This window comes from Pongo pygmaeus, chromosome 18, assembly GCF_028885625.2.
Source record: "Pongo pygmaeus isolate AG05252 chromosome 18, NHGRI_mPonPyg2-v2.0_pri, whole genome shotgun sequence".
In the NCBI taxonomy this organism is placed as follows: Eukaryota; Metazoa; Chordata; class Mammalia; order Primates; family Hominidae; genus Pongo; species Pongo pygmaeus.
Window position 1 is genome coordinate 10,676,479 of NC_072391.2, and position 27,968 is coordinate 10,704,446.

The 27,968-nt window shown below is 44.9% G+C and overlaps 1 protein-coding gene across 5 annotated transcripts in view; it reads right to left on the reverse strand.

Moving 5' to 3' along the window:
* The window catches only part of USP7 (ubiquitin specific peptidase 7), a 70,073-nt gene that overhangs the window by 23,142 nt on the left and 18,963 nt on the right, over positions 1-27,968 (reverse strand). For 2 of the 5 annotated variants that reach the window (XM_054452497.1, XM_063655156.1), the window contains exons 1-8: positions 20,749-20,854; positions 14,471-14,575; positions 7,392-7,590; positions 5,297-5,435; positions 4,498-4,586; positions 3,177-3,285; positions 1,178-1,308; positions 648-702 (exon numbers count right to left, since the gene is read on the reverse strand). In XM_054452497.1, coding sequence (XP_054308472.1) covers positions 648-702; positions 1,178-1,308; positions 3,177-3,285; positions 4,498-4,586; positions 5,297-5,435; positions 7,392-7,590; positions 14,471-14,575; positions 20,749-20,779 — 858 coding nt within the window. In that variant the 5' untranslated portion in view covers positions 20,780-20,854. Of the gene's footprint in view, positions 1-647; positions 703-1,177; positions 1,309-3,176; positions 3,286-4,497; positions 4,587-5,296; positions 5,436-7,391; positions 7,591-13,557; positions 13,706-14,470; positions 14,576-19,970; positions 20,016-20,748; positions 20,855-27,968 lie in introns of those variants that run through there. The other 3 variants (XM_054452498.1, XM_054452496.2, XM_063655157.1) reach the window with 3 other exon arrangements.

Below are 27,968 nucleotides of genomic sequence, written 5' to 3' on the forward strand. Positions count from 1 at the left end.
AAGAGATTAATGAGGTTGAGCCTGTCAACAGGATTGACTGGTTTGTCCATGGATATTTAATGAACTGGATTCAATCCAGCTAGTGCTGCAAAAAAGAAAACACACCTTGCCCAGCCAATCACCTTGAATAGCCATTTCATGTTGTGTGTGTGTGTGTGCTTCTGTGTCTTTTATCACAACTGGAAGAATGAGGACTTGCTAGTGATTAGTGATGGCGCGGGGAGAGTAATCACCGCATGCTGAGGTCTGCTCAGTGAGAACCTCGCTGCACAGGAGGGGTCTGGACACTGGAGTAAGAACAGAAGTCACCACTCTACAGTGACTCAGGACCAACATGACAGCCAACAAAGCCAGTCTTTGGTTTCTGGATTAATAACTCATGTATATATACCAATTTAACAAATTAAAAGCCTACTGCCTGCTAGTATTAAAATTCAAGCTTCCTCACTTCACCTTCAAATCCCTATTCAAATAATTCTTACCAGTCTTTAAAACTAGACAGGTGCTGCCTTTTTGCAGCCTAAGTCTGATCCTAAACAAAGATGGGCATTTTCTGAATTAGGTCTGAGGTTTTACTTGGTAATAACTTCTGACAATGCTTCAAAATATTCATTGTAAGAAATATACAAGTATTGCTTGAAACTTACCACTCGACAAAGCTCCTGAACATCATGTTGCATGAAGCTATCTAAAGTTTCCCACCTTTCAAAGATAAAACAAACATCTCCATTTAAACGCTCAACTTTCAAATGAGCAAATTAAAAGTAACTTAGATTGAAAACCTAAACTGGATAATCAGCTATTATTCTCAAATTCCTTTTCTGTGAAGATTATTTTCGGGAGTCATAATTCAAAGATAGATTTACTGCTGGGGAAGTGGTGTTTCCAAGAAAATGTAATAAATCTGAAAGCAGTACACGTTCTTGTGCTGAAAAGTAAAAACCTTAAGCGGTGAATTCTTTCTCAAGCAAAATTCTACAACAAAGTGTCTATTTCCAAAGAGATGAAACAAAATACAATGATAAAAGCACTGACACGATTAAATGCTCAAGCCTCCCTAAATTAAGTGCCTACAGTATGCTCTACTAACTTTTCTATTCTCTACTCACTTCTCCTAAAACAAAACAAAAAAAAAACAGAGGAAGCAGAATGGCAAAGGCAGATGTCTAATACATACCCAAATGACTTTGTTAACTTTTTTGTTCCTACAGGTTTATCACTGTGCTGTAATTCATAGAACACTCTTTGTAATGCTAAAGGGACGCTTTTAGACGAATCATCCCCCTCGGTTGGCATCATGTACACAGCCTGCAAGAATTAATTCAGAAATAAGAATTTTTACTCTGAGAAGATGCAGGGGAATTTAAAAAACAGTGAGAATTTAATCTTCACGTTTAAAAAAATCATTTCTAATAACACAATGGCTAAGGTTGTTGTTACGGCTTTTAACGATCCCCAAATCGGCGAGAAAGTTTACAAAATCATGAACGTCTTTAGGGATACTGGAAAACACATGAATGCAAAAATAAATTTTGAAAATCACCACCCATGTGAGACGAAGTCTCACTCTGTCACCCAGGCTGAAGTGCAGTGGCGCAATCTCAGCTCACTACAACCTCCGCCTCCTGGGTTCAAACAATTCTCCTGCCTCAGCCTCCCCAGTAGCTGGGATTACAGGCACGCACCACCACACCAGGTTAATTTCTGAATTTTCAGTAGAGATGGGGTTTCGCCATTTTGGCCAGGCTGGACTGAAACTCCTGACCTCAGGGAATCTGCCCACCTTGGCCTCCCAAAGTGCTGGGATTATAGGCGAGAGCCACCACACGCAGCCTCACCCATATGTTCTTGATAAAAAGATAATACAGAAAGAAGTAAACAAAAAACAAAATCACTCCCCAGAGAACTACTTTTATTTCCTACTTATTGGAGCACCATTTCTTTTTTTTTTTTTTTTTGAGACGGAGTCTTGCTCTGTCACCCAGGCTGGAGTGCAGTGGCGTGATGGCTCACTGCAATCTCTGCCTCCTAGGTCCACACCATTCTCCTGCCTCAGCCTCCCCAGTAGCTGGGACTACGGGCGCACGCCGCCATGCCCAGATAATTTTTTTGTATTGTTAGTAGAGACGGGGTTTCACCGTGTTAGCCAGGATGGTCTCGATCTGCTGATCTCGTGATCCGCCCGCCTCGGCCTCCCAAAGTGCTGGAATTACAGGTGTGAGCCACTGCACCCAGCCATGGAACACCATTTCTTAACTTACCATTACTTGTGAACCAAAGATTTGATTAAAAACTTAAATGTGACTAGAATTACCCATACTGAGCTGTCCCTGGGATATATCACGACAACCTGTCTGGGTGGCTGTGCAAACATGCTTTGAAGGCTGACAAGCCAGCCAGCTCCCTGCCCACCCCACAACCAGGAGTGCCGATCTCCTGTACTGCTTCATAATAATCACAAGTAATTCTCAAAATAGAACTGACTCATCTATATTAAAGTATGTCTATTCTTTTTATTAAAATTTTAAATAAAAGTAAGTTGCATTGACTTTTCAACTCAGTTTTGCCATAGAACTTTGCAAATGTTGCTGTTAATGGATTATATGGTTGTTTTTCTAAATACCTTCACAAGGTGATTTCTAACACAATTTTAAGTCTGTAAAATTAGGTCATGGCTGGGCATGGTGGCTCACGCCTATAATCTGAGCCCCTCGGGAAGCTGAGGCAGGTGGATAGCTTGGGGTCAGGAGTTTGAGACCAGCCTGGACAACATGGTGAAACCCTGCCTCTACTAAAATATAAAAATTAGCTGGCCGTGGTGGTGGGTGCCTGTAATCCCAGCTACTCGGGAGGCTGAGGCCAGAGAATCACTTGAACCCAGGAGACAGAGGCTGCAGTGAGCCAAGGTCACACCATTGCACTCCAGCCTGGGCGACAGAGCAAGACTCCATCTCAAAAAAGAAAAAGGTTGGCGGTGGTAACTCTGAATCACTGAGGCAGGTTACAAAGTAGGTGTCCCAGCACTGGGGAATGAAAACGCAGCATGAACTAGCAGCCATCTAAGGAGACAGGGCTAAGGGAGGCAGATGGCATGTTTGTTGAGAGGACTTTGCTCTGATATACCTGAGAGGAAAGGGTAGGCGGAAGGTTGCAGGAGAGGAACACTATCCATTTACCTTTCGTAGCTGATTCGTGAAAAATAACGTCTGTAGCAGGCTGTTCATGTAACAAGTCGCTCCCTGATTCTTTAAGCCGACGTAGCCTGTGTGCTTCTTTGAATCCCACCTGAAAGATCAGTTCAAGGTTGAGGGGATTTTGCAGATACCCCACTGCTCCTACAGTGTATGTGAAGCAATCTGACTCAAGGTCAGCCTTAAGGAAACCGAGGCCAGGAACACTTATCACACAGCATCCTTCGATGGTCACCAATTCCCTTCTGCTTGCCCCAGTGTGTGAACTGGTGCAAATGCAACCCCCACATTCGCACAGCCCTCGAAGCACCTGCCTGCTGACAGTGGCACTCCTGTCACTGATCAAGCCCAGCACCAACAGACACTTAACGGAGACCTGCATGCTCATACCCAACATGCCTCACAGTAGAGTTTCGTTACACAATTACACTTATCACACGCGAGGTCAGCACATGGAAAAAGCTGAAACTCATCTTTTCTGTAGACACACACACAAGAAGAAACAGGAGTGTGTATTTGCCAAGTTTCACCTCAGACTTCTAAACTCCCAGAGCTTTATTTTGTGATTTTGGTGGTTGTTTGGGAGCAAGGTAAGATTCTCAGAATTAACTGTGTCTCGTACCTTCCCACCCCCACCCCAAGTAGTAAAAGGAAGCCACAGAGAACGGTGCCAGAAAGCAGAGCAATCCTCTCACCGCCACGCCCATCTCCCTCTGTACACAATGCCATGACCTGAACACACGACTGTCACCAAGCGGGACCAGTGCTGGGGGAGACACCTACTGCGCAGTACCATTCACCAGCACCTTGCCACTCCAGGGGTTAGCTCCCAGCCTTGGAAACGCTCAAGTACACCTAACGGCCTGTCACCCCTCTTTACTCCTCACTCACCATGTTAGTTGTCGGTGATGCTCACCTCTTCCCCCAATCCTCCCTTCCTCACACTCGGAGAGGACTTCCTCCCTGCCCTCATCAAAGTAACAACAGAACATCTCTGCTCTGGGTATTTATGTACTGGTCTTAGCTCCTCTATGAAAGCTGAGTGTACATTCTTTAGGAACAGAAAACCACAGCTGTCTAGTTGGCCATAATTATACAATTATGTTCCAAGGGTCTAACATATAGAAACTGCTCAATCAATCTGTTAAACGAGTGTCAAGCAGGTGTGACTCTGTGTGCCACAGGGCAAGCGCAGAGAGGATGCTTACTGATTAAATACGTGCATCTCTATTACATGCGTGCTAAAGCTTCTTTCACTGCAGCACAAAAGACATTTTTAATAGCACCCAATTAAAGAAAAACTTACGCAACTCCATGGGGAGCATCCGCCTGTACAAAGACTTCAAAGGTAACTTTGTCATCATCTATAAATCCTTTCTCAGGATCGGTCACTTCCTATAAAACATAAATAAGAATATCCAGGTTGAATAAGAACACACACTTTATTCCCAAGAGACAAATTACATTAGTGCCCTGTACTTAATAGAGATGAAAATACTTTTTTTAAAAATACATCCCAACCTTGTTGCTCATTTTAGACTGTTTCAATTTGCTTTTAACAGTGGTCTCACAACAAATACAGCAAATGCTTGGCACCTCAGAGGCATCCCAGAGGTACCCAGGGGCTCAGTGCCACAGCACGGACAGGAGAAATCTGTGCCCCTCTAAGCAGGGGAGGGGCTGGAGAATGCAACGATAAGTGACTTAGCGTAATAAGAAGTAACATTCCTAAGACTGTTCCACTGGCTTCCACCTCTGCAAAAAGGAGCCAAAGTGAACTGAATAAAGTTACTGGAGTCACATGGAACCACTCAGTACTATGCCTGAATCATGAAAGGACCTCAACAGCATTATGTCTTTTAAAGGAAATTTAGCCCACTGGGAACTCCCTTTGAATGGCTGACTAAAAAGTGAGAGGTGAATCCAGAAAGCTGCTAAAAACCTAAGATACGAAACTGGAGAATACATGTTTTCAAAGACACCTGTCCAATTTAGAAAGCAAAAATCTGACTCTAAAATGAATAAAAGACTTGAAAAATCAAAAAGTTAAGGGAACAACAAGAAGTAATGCACCAATTGTTCAGACTAAATACACTGTTACTTACACTCCAGGCCATAAAATTGGAAAATCCCCAATCATTTTCTTTATGGAAGAACAAATGACTAATACGACGACTGAACGACTTTTCATCATCTCTGTAATTTATTATCTTCAGCACTGCTTGTGCATGGCAAGACCATGACCTGTTTAAAACAATAATCTGAGCCTTAGTTGACATTATTTACCAGATGTTATACATTTTTAAAGACAGTAAACATAGCACACCAAAATTCCCATTTATGTTGTCATTGCTCTCTCCTTTCGGGTTGGGGTTAAAGGTAGGATGGAGGCATTTTTACCTTTAATAAAGAAAAGGGTGTTTGGGGCTCCCCCAGTGTATTCTGTAGTGATTTCACTCATGGTTTCATTTTTTAATTCCTCAGAAGTTGAAACAAATTTTCTTTAATTGTATCTATACAATTTTGACCTCTGCTTCTACTGCTGATATAGGGGTCACCTCCCAGCATCACTCCTGCCCCTGCAGCCCTTCAGTGCCATGCCTCTCGAGCTCTCCTAGGATGCCCTCCAGCACACACTGGGGAAAAACCAGCACCGGGGAGCTCTGTGGCCTTAGAGCTTGCTGTCCTGCCTTGGCATCGAGGAATTCACTGATGAGGCACAAAACTACAACCACAAGAGAACTACTGTACATGCAGTCAAGTGTGGGGTGGACCACAAAAGGGCCTCTAAATCCAGGTTCAAAAACCACACATACAGCACTTAAGCCAAAGAAAGTTAAGGTTTGCAATTATAGTGGGGCCTTATCAATCAATGCTGCAACTGAACCCTGAAATGGTTTGACTCTTCAGGACAAGGGTAGGACAGTGCTGTTCCCACAGCCCTTCCTGCTTGCTCGGGACACTGACACTGGGTATGGACCATTCACTGTTTTTCCAAAGTGCTCTTCAGGCTAAAGTTGTCCATTAGACTAAAACAAACCTAGCCCAAATACTCATCACATCACATCATAATGTGAACAGAAGAGGAAAACTTTAACCATCCACAGGCCCTGGCTACATCATAAAATTACTTTAAACATTAAAGAAAATTAAAGTACGACCAGGTGTGGTGGCTCACGCCTGTAATCCCAGCACTTTGGCAGGCCGAGGCAGGCAGATCACCTGAGGTCAGGAGTTCGAGACCAGCCTGGCCAACACGGTGAAACCCCGTCTCTATGAAAAATACAAAATTAGCTGGGTGTGGTGGCATACGCCTATAGTCCCAGCTACTTGAGACGCCGAGGGAGGAGAATCGCTTGAACCCGGGAGATGGAGGTTGCGGTGAACCAAGATCGGGCCACTGCACTACAGCCTGGCGACAGAGTGAGACTCTGTAAATTTTATTCCCTGGGGGAACTGACAGAACAGCCAGAGTCAGCTCACTATGGGGAACATGTTACTGAGGGTTCCAAAGGGCCACTCTGTGGGGTGGCAGGGAGACTAGGACAGGTGCAGTCCAAGTCAGCAGCTCCCCCTGGCTCCCATGGAGACAGGCTGACAAAGTGGTCCGCACTCCCAGAATCAACTGGGTTTTTGATAAAAGGTGAATTAATTTTCTAATTCATCTAAAGAGAAGGACCATCAAGATTTCTCAGTTTTTGGACATTTCATAATATACATGAATGTTTAAATGTTCCTCAACTCAGAGGACCATGTTGTATACATCCTTCACAAAGTATGTTTTACTTGTACTTTCTGAACAACCTGTACAAATTAGCTATCACACAACGGAAAGGATGTCTGGCTCTGACAGCTGCCATTTTCTGCTCAGACAGTTACTGACAGAGTAAGAATTAAGCCTGGTGGCTCCATGGTCAGCTAATCCAGGCCGGCCCTGATTCCATGGGCTGGTAGAGTCTAACAAACTATTTTTAGTTTTTTTACTTACAAGATAAAAATATACTTTTCTAGCTTGGGTATTATACATACACCAGTGGGTTTTAAAGAGAAAGACGTATTTAATCTAATTTAAAATCAAAAGGCTATGTAGCGGCAGCAAATAACTTAAGATAAAATTGCACTAGGCTGATCAAATTTGGCTTCCAGTAATGTAATACAACTATGTGGGGGTTTGTAGTTGCATCATTTAAACTGTCTTACGTGGAATCAGATTCAGCATTGCACTGGAGAAAGAATCCTACGCTTTTTTGGTGTGGTCTGTCTGGATAAAAGCGTGGCATCACCATAATCTTCCATGGCAGATTTCGCACAAAACATGGAGGGCTAAGGACCGACTCACTCAGTCTGCTGAAGCGCTCCACAGTGAACTGAAAGGTTGCCTCGGAGCGCCAACTGGTGTCTGCAAAAAAAAAACACATCATCAGTCACAGAGCCTGTGCAGTGACCAAAAGCACTAGCATTAATCGACATGGAGTAAACTGTTCTATACATCTTGATTTAACTGCTAAAATCTAACAGTTTGAAAAAATTGCTTCCAATTTATTAAAAGCCTAAGACTGAGATGACATACAGTTTCTGAATGGATTAATTCTTCCTTATGAAGTCCAAAACTCAGAGTGCTAACCATACACTTGCCATCCCTGTCAGACTGAGTTCCACATGAGAACAATGTCTACTTTACTAAAGCTGAATTCCCAAGGACCCCGGGCACCAAGTGAGTGGAGAGACCTTGGAGAGAAGGAACGACATGGCTCATATCTGTTCAACGACAGGACTTCTGGGGGGAAAGACCACGACATGGGACTTGGGCTGACTTTAGAGAGCACGGAACACACAGGCAGGACTTGAAGAGCCAGGGAAACAGCCATTCCCCTGGAAGCTCAGCACTGCTCAGAGGCAAGACAATGGCTACAACAGTAGCCTAATAATAAATGGTAACCTCATTAGTTCACGATTTTTGCAAAAATACTAGCCTGGACACCCTAGGGGGAGTAATTTTTTTTTTTTTTAAGAACTGGTATTTTTTCCCACGAGTAGTATAAATTGTTCAATGATAACAAGACCAAAGGCTGATTTAAGATATTTAAATTTCTGACAACACAGTGCCACTTAGCAGAGGTCCAACTAAAGGTCTCCGTTTAAAATTCAATCTTTCACTGATGACAGTGACTATTCATTTGCATGTGGCCATCGGTCAATCACCTTTGACAAACCCTGCAGCATCTTACCGCTTCTCAAACGACTCCTGCGAAGGCACAGTCCTCCCGCACCCACACCAATCTGTTATTGACCAATACTTTTATAAAGCATCATGAAATTGCCACAGCAAGGTCAACATGCTACACAAGCTTTTAAACGCTTCCGTTCACTTTCTGTACCTATCTCATTATAGCCTGCACACAGCTCACTGACTGGCAGGAGTCCCAGGGCCACACCAAGGGCCAAGCTCTACAGGCAGTGCCTGGAAGGCTGTTCCCGGCTTAGAATCAGGTGCTATTTTGACATCCCTGACCACCAGGCTCCTAAGGCACAAAGCAAGACTTGTGGGCTTGGGTAAAGAGCGCATAAGAACATCCTCCCATCCTTAATCTTCAGGCCCCTGAAGGCAGTCACCATGGCATCCAACAACCCTTCAGACTCCAAAGTTCACTAACAACTGAGTTCTCAGCATCAGCCACTTCTCAAGGAACAGAATTTACTTGAAGTTTGTGACTGAGTTTGGTCTTAAGAAAACATGTCCATCAGTCCTCCTGGGAGGGTAGTATTGAAATATCAAAAGCATATGTGATGGTAAGCACTTCTACCTTCTTTGAGACACTCTTCATCCCAAATTATTTTATTCCACATAACCCTGCTGAGTTGTTTACAGCACAGTCACTTTGGAAGGAACAGCAGCTGAAAGAGGCACATCTTGTCCAAAAGAATTATTTATTTGAGCCTCTTCAAGAGGTATTCCCCTAATCCTTTTGAGGGATAGAAGTCTACTAAAAGGCAAGAAACTCGTTTAAGATAATAACGTCTAGAATGGTGTGGTGGAATAAGTTTTGTCATGTGTTTTTAGGATCATGCAATTCACAGCTGATCAGGAGTTAAGTTCTGCAAGGTAGACAAGACACACATGTCAATTCCCACATTTTAGGTAAGGAAATGGAGGTTCGCCGAGGCTGTTTCACAAAGTGACAATAGAGGATTTTAATATCGAAGATTTGTCGAGACACTAGGCACAGTGACCCTGACTCTGGTTTTTAAAAATTCCACTCCTGGAAGTTACCATAACACTCAGAAAACGCAGGCCTCAACAAAACGAGACTACTAGCTTGCCCACTTTATGAAGCCCATGTATACAGAACTGCACAGAAGCAACCAAATGGAAAATCACCGCAGGACCTAAAAAGCTGAAAGAAACAAGGTTATGCCTCTTTTCCAACTCATCTATTTTATGCAATTCAGCTCTTTATAGGGTTTGATTTTATGTATACAAAATCAATACATATTGTAAGTGCTTTTTGAACTTTCACCCTATACATTAAATTTTCCAAGGTATTCCTTAAACATTGAAAAGACCCAAACAATGGTGAGACTCTTGAAGTTTGCACTTGGTCCACCTGCTGCCCAGCCCCGCAGAGGCCACTGCGCATCCGTCTCTGTGCCCCCGAGTGTGGCACTGCCCTGACACACAGTGTGGTTAGTTCACAATTAGTGCACTGCACACTCCATTTCAGCCTCACACTCAAGGCACATTTCTTAGAACAGACTTATCAAATCTGCTAAGCACAAAGTTTAGATGACACTTCAGGTGTATTAAAATTTCACCTCACTTCCTGAAAACTCTTCATACTAATAGAATAATTGAAAACTTTTACTAGGCCAGGTGCGGTGGCTCATGCCTGTAATCCCAGCACTTTGGGAGGCAGAGGCGGGCGGATCACGAGGTCAGGAGATCGAGACCATCCTTGCTAACACGGTGAAACTCCATCTCTACCAAAACTACCAAAAATTAGCTGGGTGCGGAGGCTGGCTACTAGGGAGTCCCAGCTACTAGGGAGGCCGAGGCAGGAGAATGCTGTGAACCCGGGAGGCGGAGCTTGCAGTGAGCTGAGATTGCACCACTGCACTCTAGCCTGGGTGACAGAGCGAGACTCCCGTCTCAAAAAAAAAAGAAAACTTTTACTAAAAAAACAAAAGGTCGGCTGGGTGCGGTGGCTCGCGCCTGTAATCCCAGCACTTTGGGAGGCAGAGGCAGGCGGATCACCTGAGGTCAGGAGTTTGAGACCAGCCTGCCCAACATGGTGAAACCTCGTCTCTACTAAAAATACAAAAATTAGCTGGGTGTGGTGGTGCACGCCTGTAATCCCAGCTACTTGGGAGGTCGAGGCAGGAGAATCGCTTGAACCTGGGAGGTGGAGATTGCAGTGAGCCGAGATCATGCCATTGCACTCCAGCCTGGGCAACAAGAGCAAAAAACTCTGGTCTCCAAAAAAAGTCAAGATTGGAGGGCCAATAAAAAGGAGAAGTGGACTTGGAAATCAGCTTCCACAGATACGGCCAGCCAGATTGTCCTCCTACGAGGAATTACATGAGACTGAGTAATGGAGATCTTTGCCCAAGAAAATAGTTAACAGTACACTGGATCCTATGTACTATTTTTTGCAACTTCCAAGTATGCTAGGGATTAGCAAGGACACCCACATTCGCTGCAAAATTAGCGCTTCATGCACAAAGACTCCAATCTGCCTGGATGCCACTAACATTAGCAGACCACCATTTCATTACCGCATGCTTCTTTTTATTGTAAATGACAGAGCAACAAACTTCTACAAACTGGTGTCACCACAAATCCTCAACCAGATTCCTTGATAACTCACTACCTTCCAATCTGGCCCCTGGAGACTCTTGTACCAGGGGAAGCAACAATTACCTACAGCACGAAGTTCCCACTGTGCACTTTGTTACATCAATTTTATCCTCCCAGGGCAAAGGCCAATGGACCAGCCTGGGCTTCAGCTGCAATAAGAAAGGTAAGGCCAGGCGCAGTGGCTCACGCCTGTAATCCCAGCACTCTGGGAGGCCGGGGTGGGCGAGGCGGATCATGAGGTCAGGAGTGCGAGACCAGCAGCCTGGCCAACATAGTGAAACCCCGTCTCTACTAAAAATACAAAAAAATTAGCCAGGCGTGGTGGCAGGCGCCTGTAGTCCCAGCTGCCTGGGAGGCTGACGCAGGAGAATCGCCTGAACCCGGGAGGCAGAGGAGAATCGCCTGAACCCGGGAGGCAGAGGGTGCGGTGAGCCGAGATTGCGCCACTGCACTCCAGCCTGACCAAAAAGAAAAAAAGAAAAAGAAAGAAAGTTAAAGAAAAACACAATACTTCAGATTTTTGAATCAGAAAGGTTGGTATGAAATTTCTCCAAATGGTGCTGTCGCAGTGATTTTAGCAAACTTCCGCTCTTCATTCTAATACAAGTTCTTGCAAGTCCTAGTCAATCCCCACAAATTAGTTTCATGGAGAACAACATTCTAAATCTAGATCCATCTAGATCTTCAGAGGCCATATTTGCTCTAAAACTTCCTTGGTGGCTCACATTTGTAGTCCCAGTACTTTGGGAGGCCAAGGCAAAGTGGATCACCTGAGATCAGGAGTCCAAGACCACCCTGGCCAACATGGTGAAACCGCGTCTCTACTAAAAATACAAAAATTAGCCAGGCATGGTGGCATGTGCCTGTAATCCCAGCTACTCGGGAGGCTAAGGCAGGAGAATCACAAAAACCCAGGAGGTGGAGGTTGCAGTGAGCTGAGATCTCGCCACTGTACTCTAGCCTGGGCGACACAACAAGAACCTATCTCAAAACAAAATAAAACTTCCTTGGGCCAAGTGCAATCGGTCATGCCTATAATCCCAACACATTGGGAGGCCAAGGCAGAAGAACTGCTTGAGCCCAGAAGTTCGAGACCAGCCTGGGCAATATAGTGACATCCCATCACCACAAACAATTAGCCACACATGGCGGTACTTCCTTGGTCATCTCATGAAAAACAGTGAATGAGGAACTAAAAGTAGAATGAGAAGACACAGTAAAAGATAATTCTGATACTTGCCCGTAATTCTATGTTAACAGGATTTTTAAATAAGTTCTCTTCCTCAACTATACATGTCTCCCATCTCTTTGTGTCATTAGCTATTTAGCATCCTACACAAGAAATGTCCCTTACTAAGAAGTCTTCTGTGCTAATCAGTCAAGTCGCTGATAGTTTGGCTACAGCCAAAACTTCTAATGAGGTGCTTCCCAGATTGTGTGTCCTAGTCTGAAATGGACACTCAACACTCAAGGAAACAGGACATTCAAAAAAAGGGGAACTCTGAAGTCCAGAGTCTTAGGGAATCATTAACAAAAACTTCTTTTGGAGAAGGAATTTTTGCTGCTTCTGATATGACAACCCTGAGACATACGACAGTAAATAAAGCTTGTTTAGCCCAGCACATCTCCAACTTCCTAGAATCCTGTGCATTTTTCACAACACACTTATCCCCTGAAGAAGAGGGTTGCACAATTTGTACTGTAGCTGGAAAACGCTGCCCTCAGCTACAAGCTCTTCTCCTACAGTCAGGACCACCTCCCTCCCGTGCACTTTGCCATCAGAAAGATATTATATGCTGGGTCTTTCAACGGCAACCACAGTTCCAAACCAAGGAAAGGTGCTACTGAAGATTACTCGACCTTCTCGGATTATACGTTTTTTCCATCAAAGAGGTCACAAGGGCATTTCCACTTTCGGGTCCTATGGTGTGGCACCACTGTCTACTAATTTAGTGAAATATACTTCAAAAGGAAGGGGACTTTTACCCATATTGTCCCCTCATAAGTCATTCTCCCCAGGAGACACCTGTCAATGTCTAGAGACATGTCATGACTGCAAGTGGAGGGCAGCGGCTATGGGCATCCTGGAATGCACAGGACAGCCTCCCACAACCAAGAATTATCCAGGTTGCCATGAGAAGCTGAGAAGCTCCGCCCTATATCTATGTCTCCTCCCAAGACCTCCCCGCTAAAAAAAAGAAAAAAAACAGTAGGGAAATGTTGGAACAGAATCCTCTGTGGGAACTAGACCGGGAATGCTCCGATAGGGCAGGGCCTGTCACTGCTACACAAGTGGCTAGAATTGATCCCAAACGCACACCTAGCGCCTCAGAGCTGGCCATGCCTTCCCAAATGCACTCACTCAACCGCTTTCGGCATCTCTGATGTCTGAAGTAAAACCTCCAAAAGCCCAACAACCAGCGAGACCACACCCACACCATTGCCCTTGTCTACGGTGGAAAGCGCACTCCACAGGTAACAAAGCAGCGGGTTTAGACCACGCCTCTTTACCTTCCTCAGATATTGCCTCAGCCAGCTGCCAGGGGTAAACCGCACTGTGAGAGAACTCTCAACTACGGCTGCAGTTTCTCATGGAGGCTGAACTTTTGGCAGGAGGTCTGAACAGCAGTCCTTCTGGTGGTGCAGCCCGTGACTGATGGTTTCTTTCAACTGCCCCGTTACTCCCCTGGGAAGGACACAACCCTCATGAGGATTGATGGACATGCTTTTTGACAGAACATGGTTTCATATTACACTCAAGACTCCAGGGGCTGCATACTGCAATTACTGGCTGCTCCCTACTCACAAGTGTGACCGTGCAAATGGTAAGGTCACTAATCTGATAAATTTAAAGAAGGAATGGTCTCGGAAGAAAAAAACTGATTTCCTACACAAAAAATGTCCATGCACATACATATGAGTATGCTTTCTCACAGAGAAGCTATAGACCAAAACTCAGTGAGGGAGAATGAAGGCCAGAGCTTGAATCTGATTTCATCCCTAACAGGAGTGGGGAGGGATTGATTCATAGCTATCATCAACTGATATACACCCTGCAATGAGAATGCAATGGAAAGCCAAGTTCCAATGTCTGCACGTATCTTGCTGCAAACAAACAGGAAGGAGAGTAAGACATGCTTGTTGTTCCCAATACTAGCAGTGGCTGGAGACCTGCAGGCATGAGTAAATACCCACCTATTACATTTAAACCTACATTACACCTCCTCGCCTAGGCTAGGGAGACTCTACTTACCTGGAAATGGTGTAGGCAATCTTGAAACTCAAAACCCAAACAAGACTTTCCTCAGTTACAGACTCCTGAAAACTAGCTATGCTCAGAAGTACCCAAGGAAAAAGCATGGATCTGAATCTGTTTTCTGACAGGTTTCCGCCCACTGCGAGGAGGCGAACTACAGGCACTTACCATCCTCCATGTCCTCCTCCGCGTTGTTGTGTCCATCACTCAGGGCCACATTCCCGTTGATCACAGGGTTCTGAGTAATTCTTGGTGGGTCATCTGTATCTCCCGCTTTAAAGAAGAAAAAGAAATTCCACAGGTTTTACATTTGTGGCATTAATAGAATAAGCAAAATATAAACTTATACTTATGATGTTGCCTAATCATTAATAAATTCCAATTGTACCACAATAAAGGTTCATTCTAATCCAAAAAATATTTATACTAATGTTTACTACATACAAACTTTCGTTGTTTCAAAACACTAAATGGAATTTGAAAACATGCTATACCACACTATAATTTGCTTTATTTGCAATGATATTCCGCACAAAACTTTTTATGTAAAATCTCTTATGTAGGCCAGGCATGGTGGCTCACGCCTGTAATCCTAGCATTTCGAGAGGCCAAGGAGGACAGATCACCTGAGGCCAGGAGTTCGAGACCAGGCTGGCCAACATGGTGAAACCCTGTCTCTACTAGAAATGCAAAAATTAGCTGGGTGTGGTGGCGCATGCCTGTAATCCCCACCTATTTGGCAGGCTGAGGAATGAAAATCACTTGAACTCAGGAGGCAGAGGCTGCAGTGAGCCAAGATCATGCCACTGCACTCCAGCCTGACCGACAGGGTGAGACTCAGTCACAAATTTAAAAAAAAAAAAAAAATCCTTAGGTAGTTCTTACTTTACAATAGCTAATCAGCGTAAAGAACCTTTATCTAATCGTGCAAAGTCATTATTTTACTATAGGTTTCCTAGTAATTAAAACAATTCTACAGGCAATTTTGTTGTGAAGATTACTGAACATATGCAAATGGTATAGATTAAAACAAATATTTTAAACTTTTTCATCATGAACACATGCCAGTATCTTTTTTTTTTTTTTTTTTCTGAGACAGAGTCTCGCTCTGTCCACCAGCCTGGAGTGCAGTGGCGCAATCTCAGCTCACTGCTACCTCTGCCTTTCCAGTTCAAACTATTCTCCTGCCTCAGCCTCCTGAGTAGCTGGGATTAATTACAAGCACGTGCCACCACGCCCAGCTAATTTTGTATTTTTAGTAGAGATGTGGTTTCACCATGTCGGTCAAGTGGTCTCAAACTCCTGGCCTCAAGTGATCCACCTGCCTTGGCCTCCCAAAGTGCTGGGATCGCCCACCCATGCCAGTGTCTTAAAACATCAAATTATCATCCTCAAGGTGTCAGTGGACAATTACTGTATAATTATATAAAGCCTGGGAAGTGTTTAAGAAAGGATAAAATTGTTTTATCACTCTAAATGCGTGCTAAATGCTCGGGCTGAAAAACACAAGTTTGGATTCAAAACATTTTAAGTTACCACTGGCAAATAAGGTGTAAATTACAACAACATTCCAAACACTTTTCATTAATTTTAAAGCATGAATTTCTCACACTCACACAGGTGGTTATTCTACAAGCAGAATAATCACAGCAGGACTTTTAGGTTTTACCTAGGTTCACACCTCCCATTTAAATCAATTTGTTTTTCCACATATTAGAATAGCTCACTACAACTAATGCTGGCCCCACAGCTGCCTACACAGTCGGCTTTCCCTGATGCATTGGACACCAACAGAAATTAAGAATCTCAACTGCAGACAGGAGATGTGCTTTTTAACAGCCAGGTAGTTGTGTGTGTGGCCTTCACAATTTCAGAGCCTTTCTACCATCCGAACCAGCAAGCAATCTGATTCAGCACCACGGACAGTGCCATGCTCACCTCCCCCTCCAGGAACTCTCCAAAACCCCAATGCTTAGATTACATCATAAACCTCTCCAATAATTCCTGAATAAAATGGTACTTCCCACCACCCAAGCATCTCAAAACATTCAAAATACCAAGAAACAGGTATTACCACCCAGACATTTAAGATTAAGACATTAAAGATCAATTTCAGTCTTGACAGTCTCTTAATACATTTAATTAATGATGCATTAAAAGTTATTTCTGGTCTGACCCGTGGCTCATTGCCTATAATCCTAGCACTTTGGGAGGCAAAGATGGGAGAACTGCTTCAGCCCAGGAGTTTGAGACCAGCCAGGGAAACATAGTGAGACCTCGTCTCAATTTATTATTTTTAAAGCTTATTTCTGAAAACATATACACATACTTCTAAACTAGTCCCTAGACCGTCATGTCTTGACAGAAATACTGTGGAAGGGGGTTAAGGAAAAGAACTCAGATGTACACTCAACACACAGGATGGAGAGAAGGAAAAATGTCTTTTTGCTGCTTAACTAGCTCAAATGCTCTAAATCAAACATACATGCTACATTTAAAAAAAAGAAAAGAAAAATCAGGTACTCTGAAATGTCTTTCATCCACATTCATTTTCCTAGAACCACATCAAATCTTTAAAAAGTTTTATGAGATTTACAAATTGTAAACTTACAAGGACAGTGACTGGCCCTAGAAAGTGGAGGAGGCAAGAAGGGAACGGGGCTGGGGATGGACAAAGCAGGCTAGTGCCTTATCTGCGATATTTAAAGATGAAAAATTTTTAAGAAGTAACATGTATATTTAAACTTAAGAATATATTTATGTACTAACTGAATAGGAAAAAAAAAACCTATGAAGACCTATTAAATAAATTATGGCACATTCCAATGGAATTTTTTTTTTTTTTTTTTGATGGAGTTTCGCTCTTGTTGCCCAGGCTAGAGTGCAGTGGCGAGATCTCAGCTCACTGCGATCCCTGCCTCCAGGGTGCCAGCGATTCTCCTGCCTCCATTTCCCAAGTGGCTGGGATTACAGGTGTGCACCACCACGCTTGGGTAATTTTGTATTTTTAGTAGAGACAGGGTTTCATCATGTTGGTCAGGCTGGTCTCAAACTCCCGACCTCAAGTAATCCACCTGCCGTGGCCTCTCAAAGTGCTGGGATCACTCACGAGCCACCACGCCCAGCTCCCAATGGAATGTTAAAAAAAATTTAGCCAAGCATGGTGGCTCATACCTATATAATCCCAGCAGTTGTGGGGGGCCAGGACGGGACGATCGCATAAGTCAAGGAGTCCGAGACCTACGTGGGCAATATAGTAAGATTCCCTATTAAAAACAAAAAAATTCAGGTACCAAGCGATTGTATCACATACAACCTTTGTTAGAAAAGGAGAGAGCTGTGTTGAAATAGAAATATATAATTTCCTATTTCCCTTTACAAAATTCAAAAGATGTCTACAGAAACAGCAGGATACATAAGAACCTACTAGAGATTAGGGTTACATAGAAGCAATGTACAGTTTCTTCACTGTATACGCACACACTCACATTATGTGTATGCGCTACAATTTTTTTTTTCCTTAGAGAGACAAGATTTCACAATGTTGCCCAGGCTGGTCTTGAACTGGACTCAAGCAATCCACCCCTCTCAGCCTCCCAAAATGCTGGGATTACAGGCATGTGCCACCCTACCTGGCCTATACAAACTTTTTTTTTTTTTTTTTTTGAGATGGAGTCTTCCTCTGTCTCCCAGGCTGTAGTGCAGTGGTGTGATCTCAGCTCACTGCAGCCTCCATCTCCTGGGTTCAAATAATCCTCCTGCCTCAGCCTCCCAAGTAGATAGGATTACAGCCATGTGCCACCACGCCCAGCTAATTTTTGTATTTTTAGTAGAGATAGGGTTTCACCATGTTAGCCAGGCTGGTCTCTGATCTGCCAGTCTTGGCCTCCCAAAGTGCTGAGATTACAGGCGTGAGACACCACGCCTGGCCTATAAATCTTAAAAGTAATTTGCCAGAGGTACACCCAGTACTTTTAACTTCCTTGGTTCAAACTTATCCTACAACAACAGCTTTAAAACATGGTTTTAATGAATGGATGCAAAAATGAGGGCTCATTTTCTGTACATAAAACTTCATGTATAAAATCAGGATCATATGTAAGTGTAAGCAGTCTAAAGTGTGGAAAATAATCGAACTCTACAACTGCTCTGTAATTCTGAGGTACAGGTTATGGTTTCATGAGGCCCAGTGAAATCAGACTGAGACACAAGTGAATTCAGATTAGAGCTCAAAGAAGGGCTTGTTTGGGTGACTTGAGAGAGACTGCATTGTCTCCAAAAGTTACAGCAATAATAAAAACCAAGATCAATTCAAGAGCACATAACATCTTACAGGATGGGGTGGGGGAAATGCATAAGCTCTACCCCCCCATTTTTCAGCAGTGGGATTAACTGCAGTGTGATGACTAAAGAAAGCCTATTATTTTCTGAAATGGTTCTAGTGTGAAGTTAGGGCTTCTCTGCAGTTGGCCTGGAAAAAGCAAAGCAAGCAGAGCTCTGCGGTTGCAGCAGAATCTGAGCAAGACCCCAGCTTTTACATGCAAATTAACACATCTGAGTTGGTTTGGCCAATCTGCCCTTTTCCACCTGACAGGTGCAGAGAAAAGTGGTCAAGGCCAGTGGCTGTGAAATGGCAAAGGGCCACTAGTTGGCCACCGAGTACATAAAGGGTGGGTCCTGGCCACTAACAGCCCTATGGGTGTCCAAGCAGCCACCAAGGTGATTCCAGCCCAGTTCCCAGGGGCAGGAGATCCCATTTTTAAAAGCTCCTCATAAATGAGTTAGTTCCGCAAGAGGATTAAAATTCTAATTAAGACATGGTAAATCCCTAGTCCAGAAGTAAATGATGAAAGCACAGGATAGCCACACACACAAGAAATCTGTACTAGGCTTCTAGAAATAGTCTAAACAATAAGGCTGCCTTCTTTTGTTGTTCAAGACAAACGTACAAGATTGGCATGCACATACATTTACTGCCACGTAAGAGTGATGTAATACCAAGTTTTATATCCCACCTTTTCGGAAGTTTTTAAGACATGGGGACTGATTTGGCCAAACACTTGAGCTAAGGCACTAATTTTTTTTTTTGAGACAGTCTGGTTCTGTCACCCAGGCTGGAGTGCAATAGTGTGATCTCGGCTCACTGCAACCTCCTGGGTTCAAGCCTCCTGGGTTCAAGTGATTCTCCCACCTCAGCCTCCTGAGTAGCTGGGATTACAGGCACCTGCCATCATGCCCGGCTAATCTGTCTGTATTTCTGTAGAGATGGGGTTTCACCACGTTGGCCAGGCTGGTCTGGAACTCCTGACCTCAGGTGATCTGCGCACCTCGGCCTCCCAAAGTGCTGGGATTACAGGCGTGGGCCACCATGCCCGGGCTATGGCACTATTTTTGACACAAAATTATCTCAAATAAGACTGGGGACATGTTTGGCAAACACAAATGACAATGTGCAATGTCAAATAGACAAGCCCTGGATGAAAAACGTCTGTAGGAAATAAAGCAATTACCATCCCATAATATGCATATCCCACACAGAAATAGAAGACAGTCTCCATTATTGGTGATTGCTAGGCGTTTTAACGCAATATGTATATGAAAAGGCAGAAAATATGTTTTCGAAACACCAAGTAGGCTCCCTGGCTAGTTCCAGGGCCTATATTCCCACCTGCTCTACTGGGCACTTGACGCCTATACCCAGCTTTCCTCCCCGTGAATTCCATTTGTGATGTCATAACACAGAACTGCTACCCCACCAGAGAACACCTCCCAATCGCTATAGAAGTAGACCACTTCAGCACCCGAATCTCACTCCTGAGATAACAGATCAGAATAAGCAAGATTCCAATTGGCTGGCTTTGATATTTTCTGCCACTTCACAAAGATTTATCAATCCTCCCCCAAAAAGCTGGCAGGGGGCAGGGGTTGCGAACACATTAAAACCTTGGTGTGTTGAAACTAAGAGTCCATGTCCTGCCACCAGGTGGTGCCTTGTCCATGAAGATCCAGCTCAGCCTCTGAGCCACAGGTGTCTCCACTCAGCCCCCCAGATCCTTCCACTAGTGACAACCTAGTGATCAAAACTACACCTGTTATTATGGCAGATACGCACGGGCCAACACCTGGTCTCTGGGTGGCTCACATGGCGCCCTACAGCCCATCTCACCCCGCCCCCATCAGTTCACCTTGAAACTCCCTCTGGCTTCTGCATGGTCCTCTCTTGACCTCTCATCTCCTCTCCCCACACCGAACTCATTTAAATTGATGACTTAAAATAGAGGCTATAGAGGTAAATTAGAAAGCAGTGATCTTTATATAAATTTTACTGATACAATTTCTAGATGTATAGCCCCAAATATACTTCAGAAGTCTGGCTGAGACATGTCAGTATTGGTTGTCTCCATCCATCACCAGCATAAGGAGCTCAACCTGAAAACCTGACTCACCTTCGAGCCCAAGCCTGTGGTTCCCAGCCATCTCTGCATGGCTCTGCAGTGGCGTCTCCTGGGGGATGGGGGAGGTTCTCTCACCCACATCAGAGTGACTGCATAGAATCTCTAGGAGCTCTACCTCAGCATTCTTTTTTATTTTTTAAAGCATCCCAAAGAAGCCTTGTCTTTAGGACCAGAAACATTCAAGCAACCTCAATTTAGATAAGGCACTCCGGGAACAGAAGAGGATATTAATGGAAAAACTGGTGAAATCCTGAAAGAATTTGAATTTGGTTAACAGTAACACACCAATGCCAGTTCCTTGGCTGTGACAAACTCTGGTTTAAAACATTGTATCAAACACTGGTGATATAAATTGTTAACAACCCAAGAAAGTCGGTGGGGGGCACACAGGAGCTCTGTCATAACTTTGCAACTTTTCTGTACATCTAGAATTACTCCAAAATTAAAAGCTAATTTTAAAAACGCAAAGTAGAATGCCCTCTCAGCCTAACAATCACAAGGAATAATTGATGTAAGTGAAAAATTTCAGGGCACCTTACCACACATCAGTAATCCCAGGCACTTAGGACCCTGAGGCAGGAAGATCCTTTAGCCTGGGCAACAGAGTGAGACTCTGTCTTTTAAAACAGGAAACAATGTGTATAAGATAAGCAATCTGGGCCAGGCAAGGTGGCTCACGCCTGTAATCCCAACACTTTGGTAGGCTGAGGCGGGCGGATCACCTGAGGCCAGAAGTTTGAGACATGCCTGGCCAACATGGCAAAACCCTATCTCTACTAAAAATACAAAAATTAGCCAGACGTGGTGGCGCATGCCTGTAATCCCAGCTACTCAGGAGGCTGAGGCAGGAGAATCACTTGAACCAGGGAGGCGGAGGTTGCAGTGAACTGAGATCACGCCATGGCACTCCAGCCTGGGGGAGAGAGTAAAACTCTGTCTCAAAAACAAATAATAATAAGTTGGGTGTGGTGGTGCACATCTGTAATCCCAGCCACTTGGGAGGCTGAGGTGGGAGGTAAAGGCTGCAGTGAGCAGTGGCCGCACCACTGCCATTCCAGCCTGGGCAACAAAGCAAGACCCTGTCTCTAAATAGGCTATAAAAAAAAAAACAAAGGGAAAAATGTCAGCATTATGCACCTACATAGAGCATGGCTTAAATTCTCAAGCAATTCAAGGCAAATAAAAAAGCAGTTTGGGAGCTGAAACACAAAACACTTCCCACACAGATGCCAGGAGACAACTGGACAAGAGAATTGCTCAGGAGACCTGTCGCCAGTCTGGGGAGCTTGCATCTATGTGGGGGCAAGAGGGGGAGAGAAAATACTGACCACGTGAGAAGGAACCATCTGCTTAAGTATTTCATGAATCAATAACTCCAATGAGCCCCTATTATGTGCCAGGCCTTGTACAATTCTCAGGTAATCGTCAGTGGCCCCAGGGTAAGGCAGGGCAGAATATCCTCCCTATGTCACCAGACCAGAGTCACAGCTGGACTGGCAAAGGCACTGCCACAAGACCCCCTAAGCAGGAAGAATGGAAAAGTCCTGAGCAAACAGGCACGACATTCCGAGAAGGCTGAAGTTCTTTGACTACATATGCTTTTAAATATGGATATTCCCAAAATAACCTGGATTCCTGTAGGACTGCTACTACACCATACTATACTGACTTGATTAAACTTTTCTTGATTAAACTTCGAGATAACTGTAGATTCACACACAGTCTTAAGAAATAATACAGTCAGTCTTCCACATCGGTGAATTCAACAAACTGCACATCAAAAACACTCGGGGGGCTGGGCACGGTGGCTTACACCTGTAATCCCGGCACTGTGGGAGGCCGAGGCAGGTGGATCACGAGGTCAGGAGATCGAGACCATCCTGGCTACCACGGTGAAACCCCGTCTCTACTGAAAATACAAAAAATTAGCTGGGCACGGTGGCAGGCGCCTGTAGTCCCAGCTACTCGGGAGGCCGAGGCAGGAGAATGGCGTGAACCTGGGAAGCAGAGTTGCAGTGAGCGGAGATCGCACCACTGCACTCCAGCTTGGGCGACACAGTGAGACTCTGTCTCAAAAAAAAAAAAATTGGGGGGACGGGAGAGTCTGTACTAAACATGTACAGATTTTTTTCCGTGTCATTATTCCCAAAACAATAGTCTACCCACTATTTACACAGCATTTACACTGTATTAGATATTATAAGCCACCTAGAGATAATTTAAACTATACAGGAAGATGTGTGAAGATTATATGCAAATACTACACTGTTTTGTACGAGGAAGACTTGAGCATCTGTGGATTTTGACACCCTGAGAGGGGTCCTGGAACCAATCCACCATTAATACCAAGGGACAGAGAGATCACGTACCCTTTTCCTAGTTTCCCCTTACAGCACCACTTTGCAAAACTACCCTGCCTGCAGTATCAACAGCCAGGGTCCTGATGTAACCCACCAACCCAATGAAGATTTCTCCACATTTACATGTACTTACGTGTATTTAGTTCTCTGCAATTTTATTTTGTGTGTAGATTTGTGTGTCCACTACCACCACAGTTAAGATCCTGAACAGTTCCAACACCACAAGGATCCCTCCAGTGGCCCTGTTATGACCACCCACCCCGGCGTGCATGCTCCCCCATCATCCCCGGCAACCCTCATATGTTCTGCATCTCTGGGATCTTGTCATTTCACCAATGCTATATAAATGGACACAGTGTGCAATGAGTTGTTCCTTTCTCCGGTATTCTAGGATATCATGGCAGGGATGGACAGCGATTTGACCATTCACTTGCTGACATCTGGGTCCTTTCCAGATAGAGGAAATTCACAAATAAAGCTGCTATGAAAATATTTGACTGGTCCTGGTTTCTATTTATTTCTACTTTTGAGTTCTGAAAGAAGTAAACACAAGCAAGCAAATGTTAGCTAGCAACGATGCAGACATGAATAAGGAGAAATCAACTGGCCTTCCCTGAGTGCTAACATGAAGGAAACCATGAATGTTTCGCCTCCAGGCATTCTCAATGTAATGTTCACATGTACATATCATGTACATTGTGCATGCACTTTTTCTCATGAAAGAAAACACATATACTATTCACATTACGTGGCTAAGTTTAATAACTCCAAAACATGGTCATGATTTAGCAACCACTCCCCTAAAGAAGACTGTTTCCGGCCGGGCGCGGTGGCTCACGCCTGTAATCGCAGCACTTTGGGAGGCCGAGGAGGGCAGATCACGAGGTCAGACCATCCTGGCTAACACGGTGAAACCCCGACTCTACTAAAAATACAAAAATTAGCCGAGCATGGTGGCACATGCCTGTAATCCCAGCTACTTGGGAGGCTGAGGCACAAGAATCGCTTGAACCAGGAGGCGAAGGTTGCAGTGAGCTAAGATCATGCCACTGAACTCCAGCCTGGGTGACACAGCAAGACTCTGTCTCCAAAAAAAAAAAGACTGTTTCCATCCAGGTTTTTCCTTTATTTTATTTTTGTGACTCCAAATGATGCTCTCACAAACAGCTCTGTCCTGTGGCTCCCATCCTACTGCCTATATATGCATCCTATAGCCAGGTCACCTGTCTAGGCATCCTATAGCCAGGTCATATACACATCTGGCCTCTGCAAGTAGCTAACCATGCTCTGTCCAATGGCAAATGTCAACAATGTTATCCAAGAACCAGAACACTGCCAAATGCTCCGGCGAGCTCCAGCACAGGACCAGCCTCCAGCACAGTGTTCAGGAAAATTCTTCGGCTTCCTGAACACAATGAGAGGCAGAAGGTATACTAGGAATGTCCAAGAAGCTGAGCGCCACCATCAGGGCTGTTGATCAGAGTGGGAGAGCAGGGGTTATCTTGGGACCAGGCAACCCAGGGCGGGAGGTGGGCCAGTTACAGCAATGGCCCCTGCATCAGGAAGGGAGAGGTGGGAGCCTGTGAGCTCCTGAGGCATCCACAGAAACAGGGACGATGGTGGCAGCCAAAAAAAGACGGAGTTACCGCACTCCCTAAGAAGCTCCTGACAGCCATCTTCTGGACATTTCCAGGGAGTGGGAAAGATCAGAGGCTGTGGAGTGAGATCAATCCCCCCCTGCGAGGCCTCTCCTAGGTGAAACTCAAGCTGGCTTCAGGTAGGGCCCTGGAATATTAGCCGGACATGGTGGCGCACAACTGTAATCCAAGCTACTTGGGAGGCTGAGGCAGGAGAATCGCTTACATATAGTGTCCAGAACCTGGAATATATACAGTCTCCAGAACCCGGAGGTAATCAAGTGGGGGTGAAGGTCATAATAGGATACAATAAAGTCAGGAATAGCAGGAAAGAATTATCTCTCCTCCCACTCCAGGACCCTTCTTCTCGTCCAGCACTCAGGGACTCAAGGTTCACCACCCCTTCCAGCCACTGGTTGGAAAATGGTAGTTGCTGGCCAGGCCACACTGCCCTTGTCTGCCAAGAAGCTGCTGCCCAACTCACATGGGGCCCATGCCCCATACCCATGGGCCATGAGGACCCCCCACCCCACCCCACAAATACTTCCCAGCCCTCACGCCCTCTGTGCCTGACTGGACACCTGAAACCTCTTGGAAGGAGCCAATTCCAGAACATGAACCTAAGTGGAAAAATTCAACTATGCTCAAAAATAATCCTGAAAGCACCTTTCTAAGCTGCTACCATTAGCTAGGATTTCATGTATCCCCTAAAGGGTGGACATGCCCTATATATCCTGCGGTCTGCGGTTAACAACTCTTTTAACAAAGACAACATTTTATTCTGTAGCCTAATACATTACTTTTCCAGGCAGGAAGGACCTGAGGGGTAAAGGCATGTATCTCCAGCCGCATTTCAGCAGAGCCCACCCACTTCTCGCAGGTCAACCAACATGTCCAGTAACTTGTACGTGCCCCAAGCATGGCTGGGCCCAGGGTTCGGTACGGAACTGGGTGGACACGCCCCCTGGTCTCCTGGTGCTCACTAGGAAGTGGGAGGCAAGTCCCTTGGTGATCATTGCAATAGAGGGCAAACGGCACACAGTGACAGCCACAGGGCTGGTTCATGTCCCTTAGTCATGCAGGAGGAGACAACTGGCAAGCACAGAGTGCAAGAACTGCCGGCCGATGGAAAAGTGCCGTTCAGGTAGAGCAAACTGCAACAGGAACAGGGCAGTGGGAAGGGGATGGGTGGGAAGTGGAAGGCGGGCAGGGCCAAGGCTGTGGAGCGCCTTGAAGGCCATGATAAGGATTCTTAACTTCACTCTAAAATATTCGCTCCCAGCAGATGCTCCACCCAATGAACAGGAAGCCATCCATGTCCTTGGGAGGTACTGGGACACTCGGGGTGACTGGGATGCCCAGTGGAGAGTCTGTCGGACCTGAGACAGCCCCAGCGTGGGAATCCTGGTGCCAGCCCTTGCCAAATATCACAGCAATGGGGTTTGTCCCACTCTTATCACATGCTAGGGGTCTGCCTACAAGCTCTTTTGCTGTTCTGCAGGACTGTGAGGGTCTGACTACCCGCACCTCACCCCAGCCTGTCAAAGTAGATCCCTGTGTACTCTAAAACAGGGGCCCTTCCTAAGTAACTCTGAATCCCTCTGGTCTTATTAACAATATTTGGCTTATGGCTTATTTATTTTTCAGACAGGGTCTCGCTCTGTTGGGCAGGCTGGAGTGCACTGGTGCCACCATGGCTCACTGCAGCCATAACCTCCCAGGCTCAAGCAATCCTCCCACCTCAACCTCTCGAGTAGCTGGGACTACAGGCGCACACCACCACACTCAGCTAGTTTCTGTAGTTTTTGTAGAGATTGGGTCTCACTACGTTGTCCAGGCTGGTCTTGAACTCCTGGCCTCAAGCAATCTCCCAGCTCAGCCTCCAAAAGTGCTGGGGTTACAGACATGAGCCACCACGTCCAGCCACTTTGTGATTTTATACAGTCCAGTTATTTGGCCATATGCACCCTCGTTAGGCTGGCTGGAAAGCAACTTCCAGGGGACAGTCCTACTAAGCTAGGTACTACTAAGCTAGGTTGCCCTCAGTTCTGTGCCTTTTCAGGCACTGCGGGCCCTGAGGTCAGCCGCCCACCTGGCTTTAAGGCAGTGGAGCCTGAGTGTTCCAAGTGGACCTACTTTGACGGTTTGCTCTATATGCTGAAATAATCCTGATGTAAATTAGCTATATGAAAACCAAGCCCCAAAGAAGGCCACACATAATATGTGATCCTTAAATAAAACTATTTGTTTGGAGCTTTCAGTTTAGCTTCATTATGTAAAAATCATCTATTCCCTAGAGATCATCCTAACTACCAAAAGTGTCTGTCCAAACACTGATGATTGGTTTTAATGCTGTGTTGCGCACTGAGAGGGGCTTAAAATACAGCACAAGTAAAGAGCTTATAACTACGCCTGTACTGCTTCTACATGTATGGTTTGCTCCACAAAAGAAACAGGATTATCTGCTCAACTGTGCAGCACAATGCAAGTGGAAGTTGCAGCACACACGGCCGGAACCGAGCACACAGACACAGTTAGGACAAGGGACGCCATGACCTGGATGGGGATCTGTGACACACAAGAGCCAAAGGATCAACACTGAGAATGCAGGGCCCCAATGCCATGAGAAACACAAACGACTAACCAACAGGCTCCACTTCCCTTGTTAACATGGGATACCCCTCCTCCTCTGCTGGATTAATGGTGAAAAGCAATGGAGATGCCCACCAGTACTGAAGGTCTACCATACGGGTAGAGTCAAATGGCTGGTGGCAACACACTTTTCTAGAGTCAACTGTCCTTCCCAAAGGCAATATGTATCAAAACCAAAATGCTGAATGTCCTTTCACTCATTTTGAAATGTCACCACAAAAACCCATTCCCCAAGAAAATGAGCATTCATGCTGGGGGATAAACACAAACAGTGCTTCCTGCAGTGATGCACAACTTTAAGTTAAACATAAGTTTAATTTTTTACAGGAAAACATTTTGGTTTTTAAAATTTCATTTCTCTATTAAATTTATTTTATTGCTTATTCTACAATAATTGGGTTTTAAGACAAAACTATAAGATGCGGGGGAGGCAGTATCCAGGAGTTCAAGACCAGCCTGGGCAAACACAGGGAGACCCCTGTCTCTAAAATTAAAAACAAACAAAAAAGAATGAACTAGGACAATATCCATAAGACATCAAGTATATAATGGTAGTTCCTCT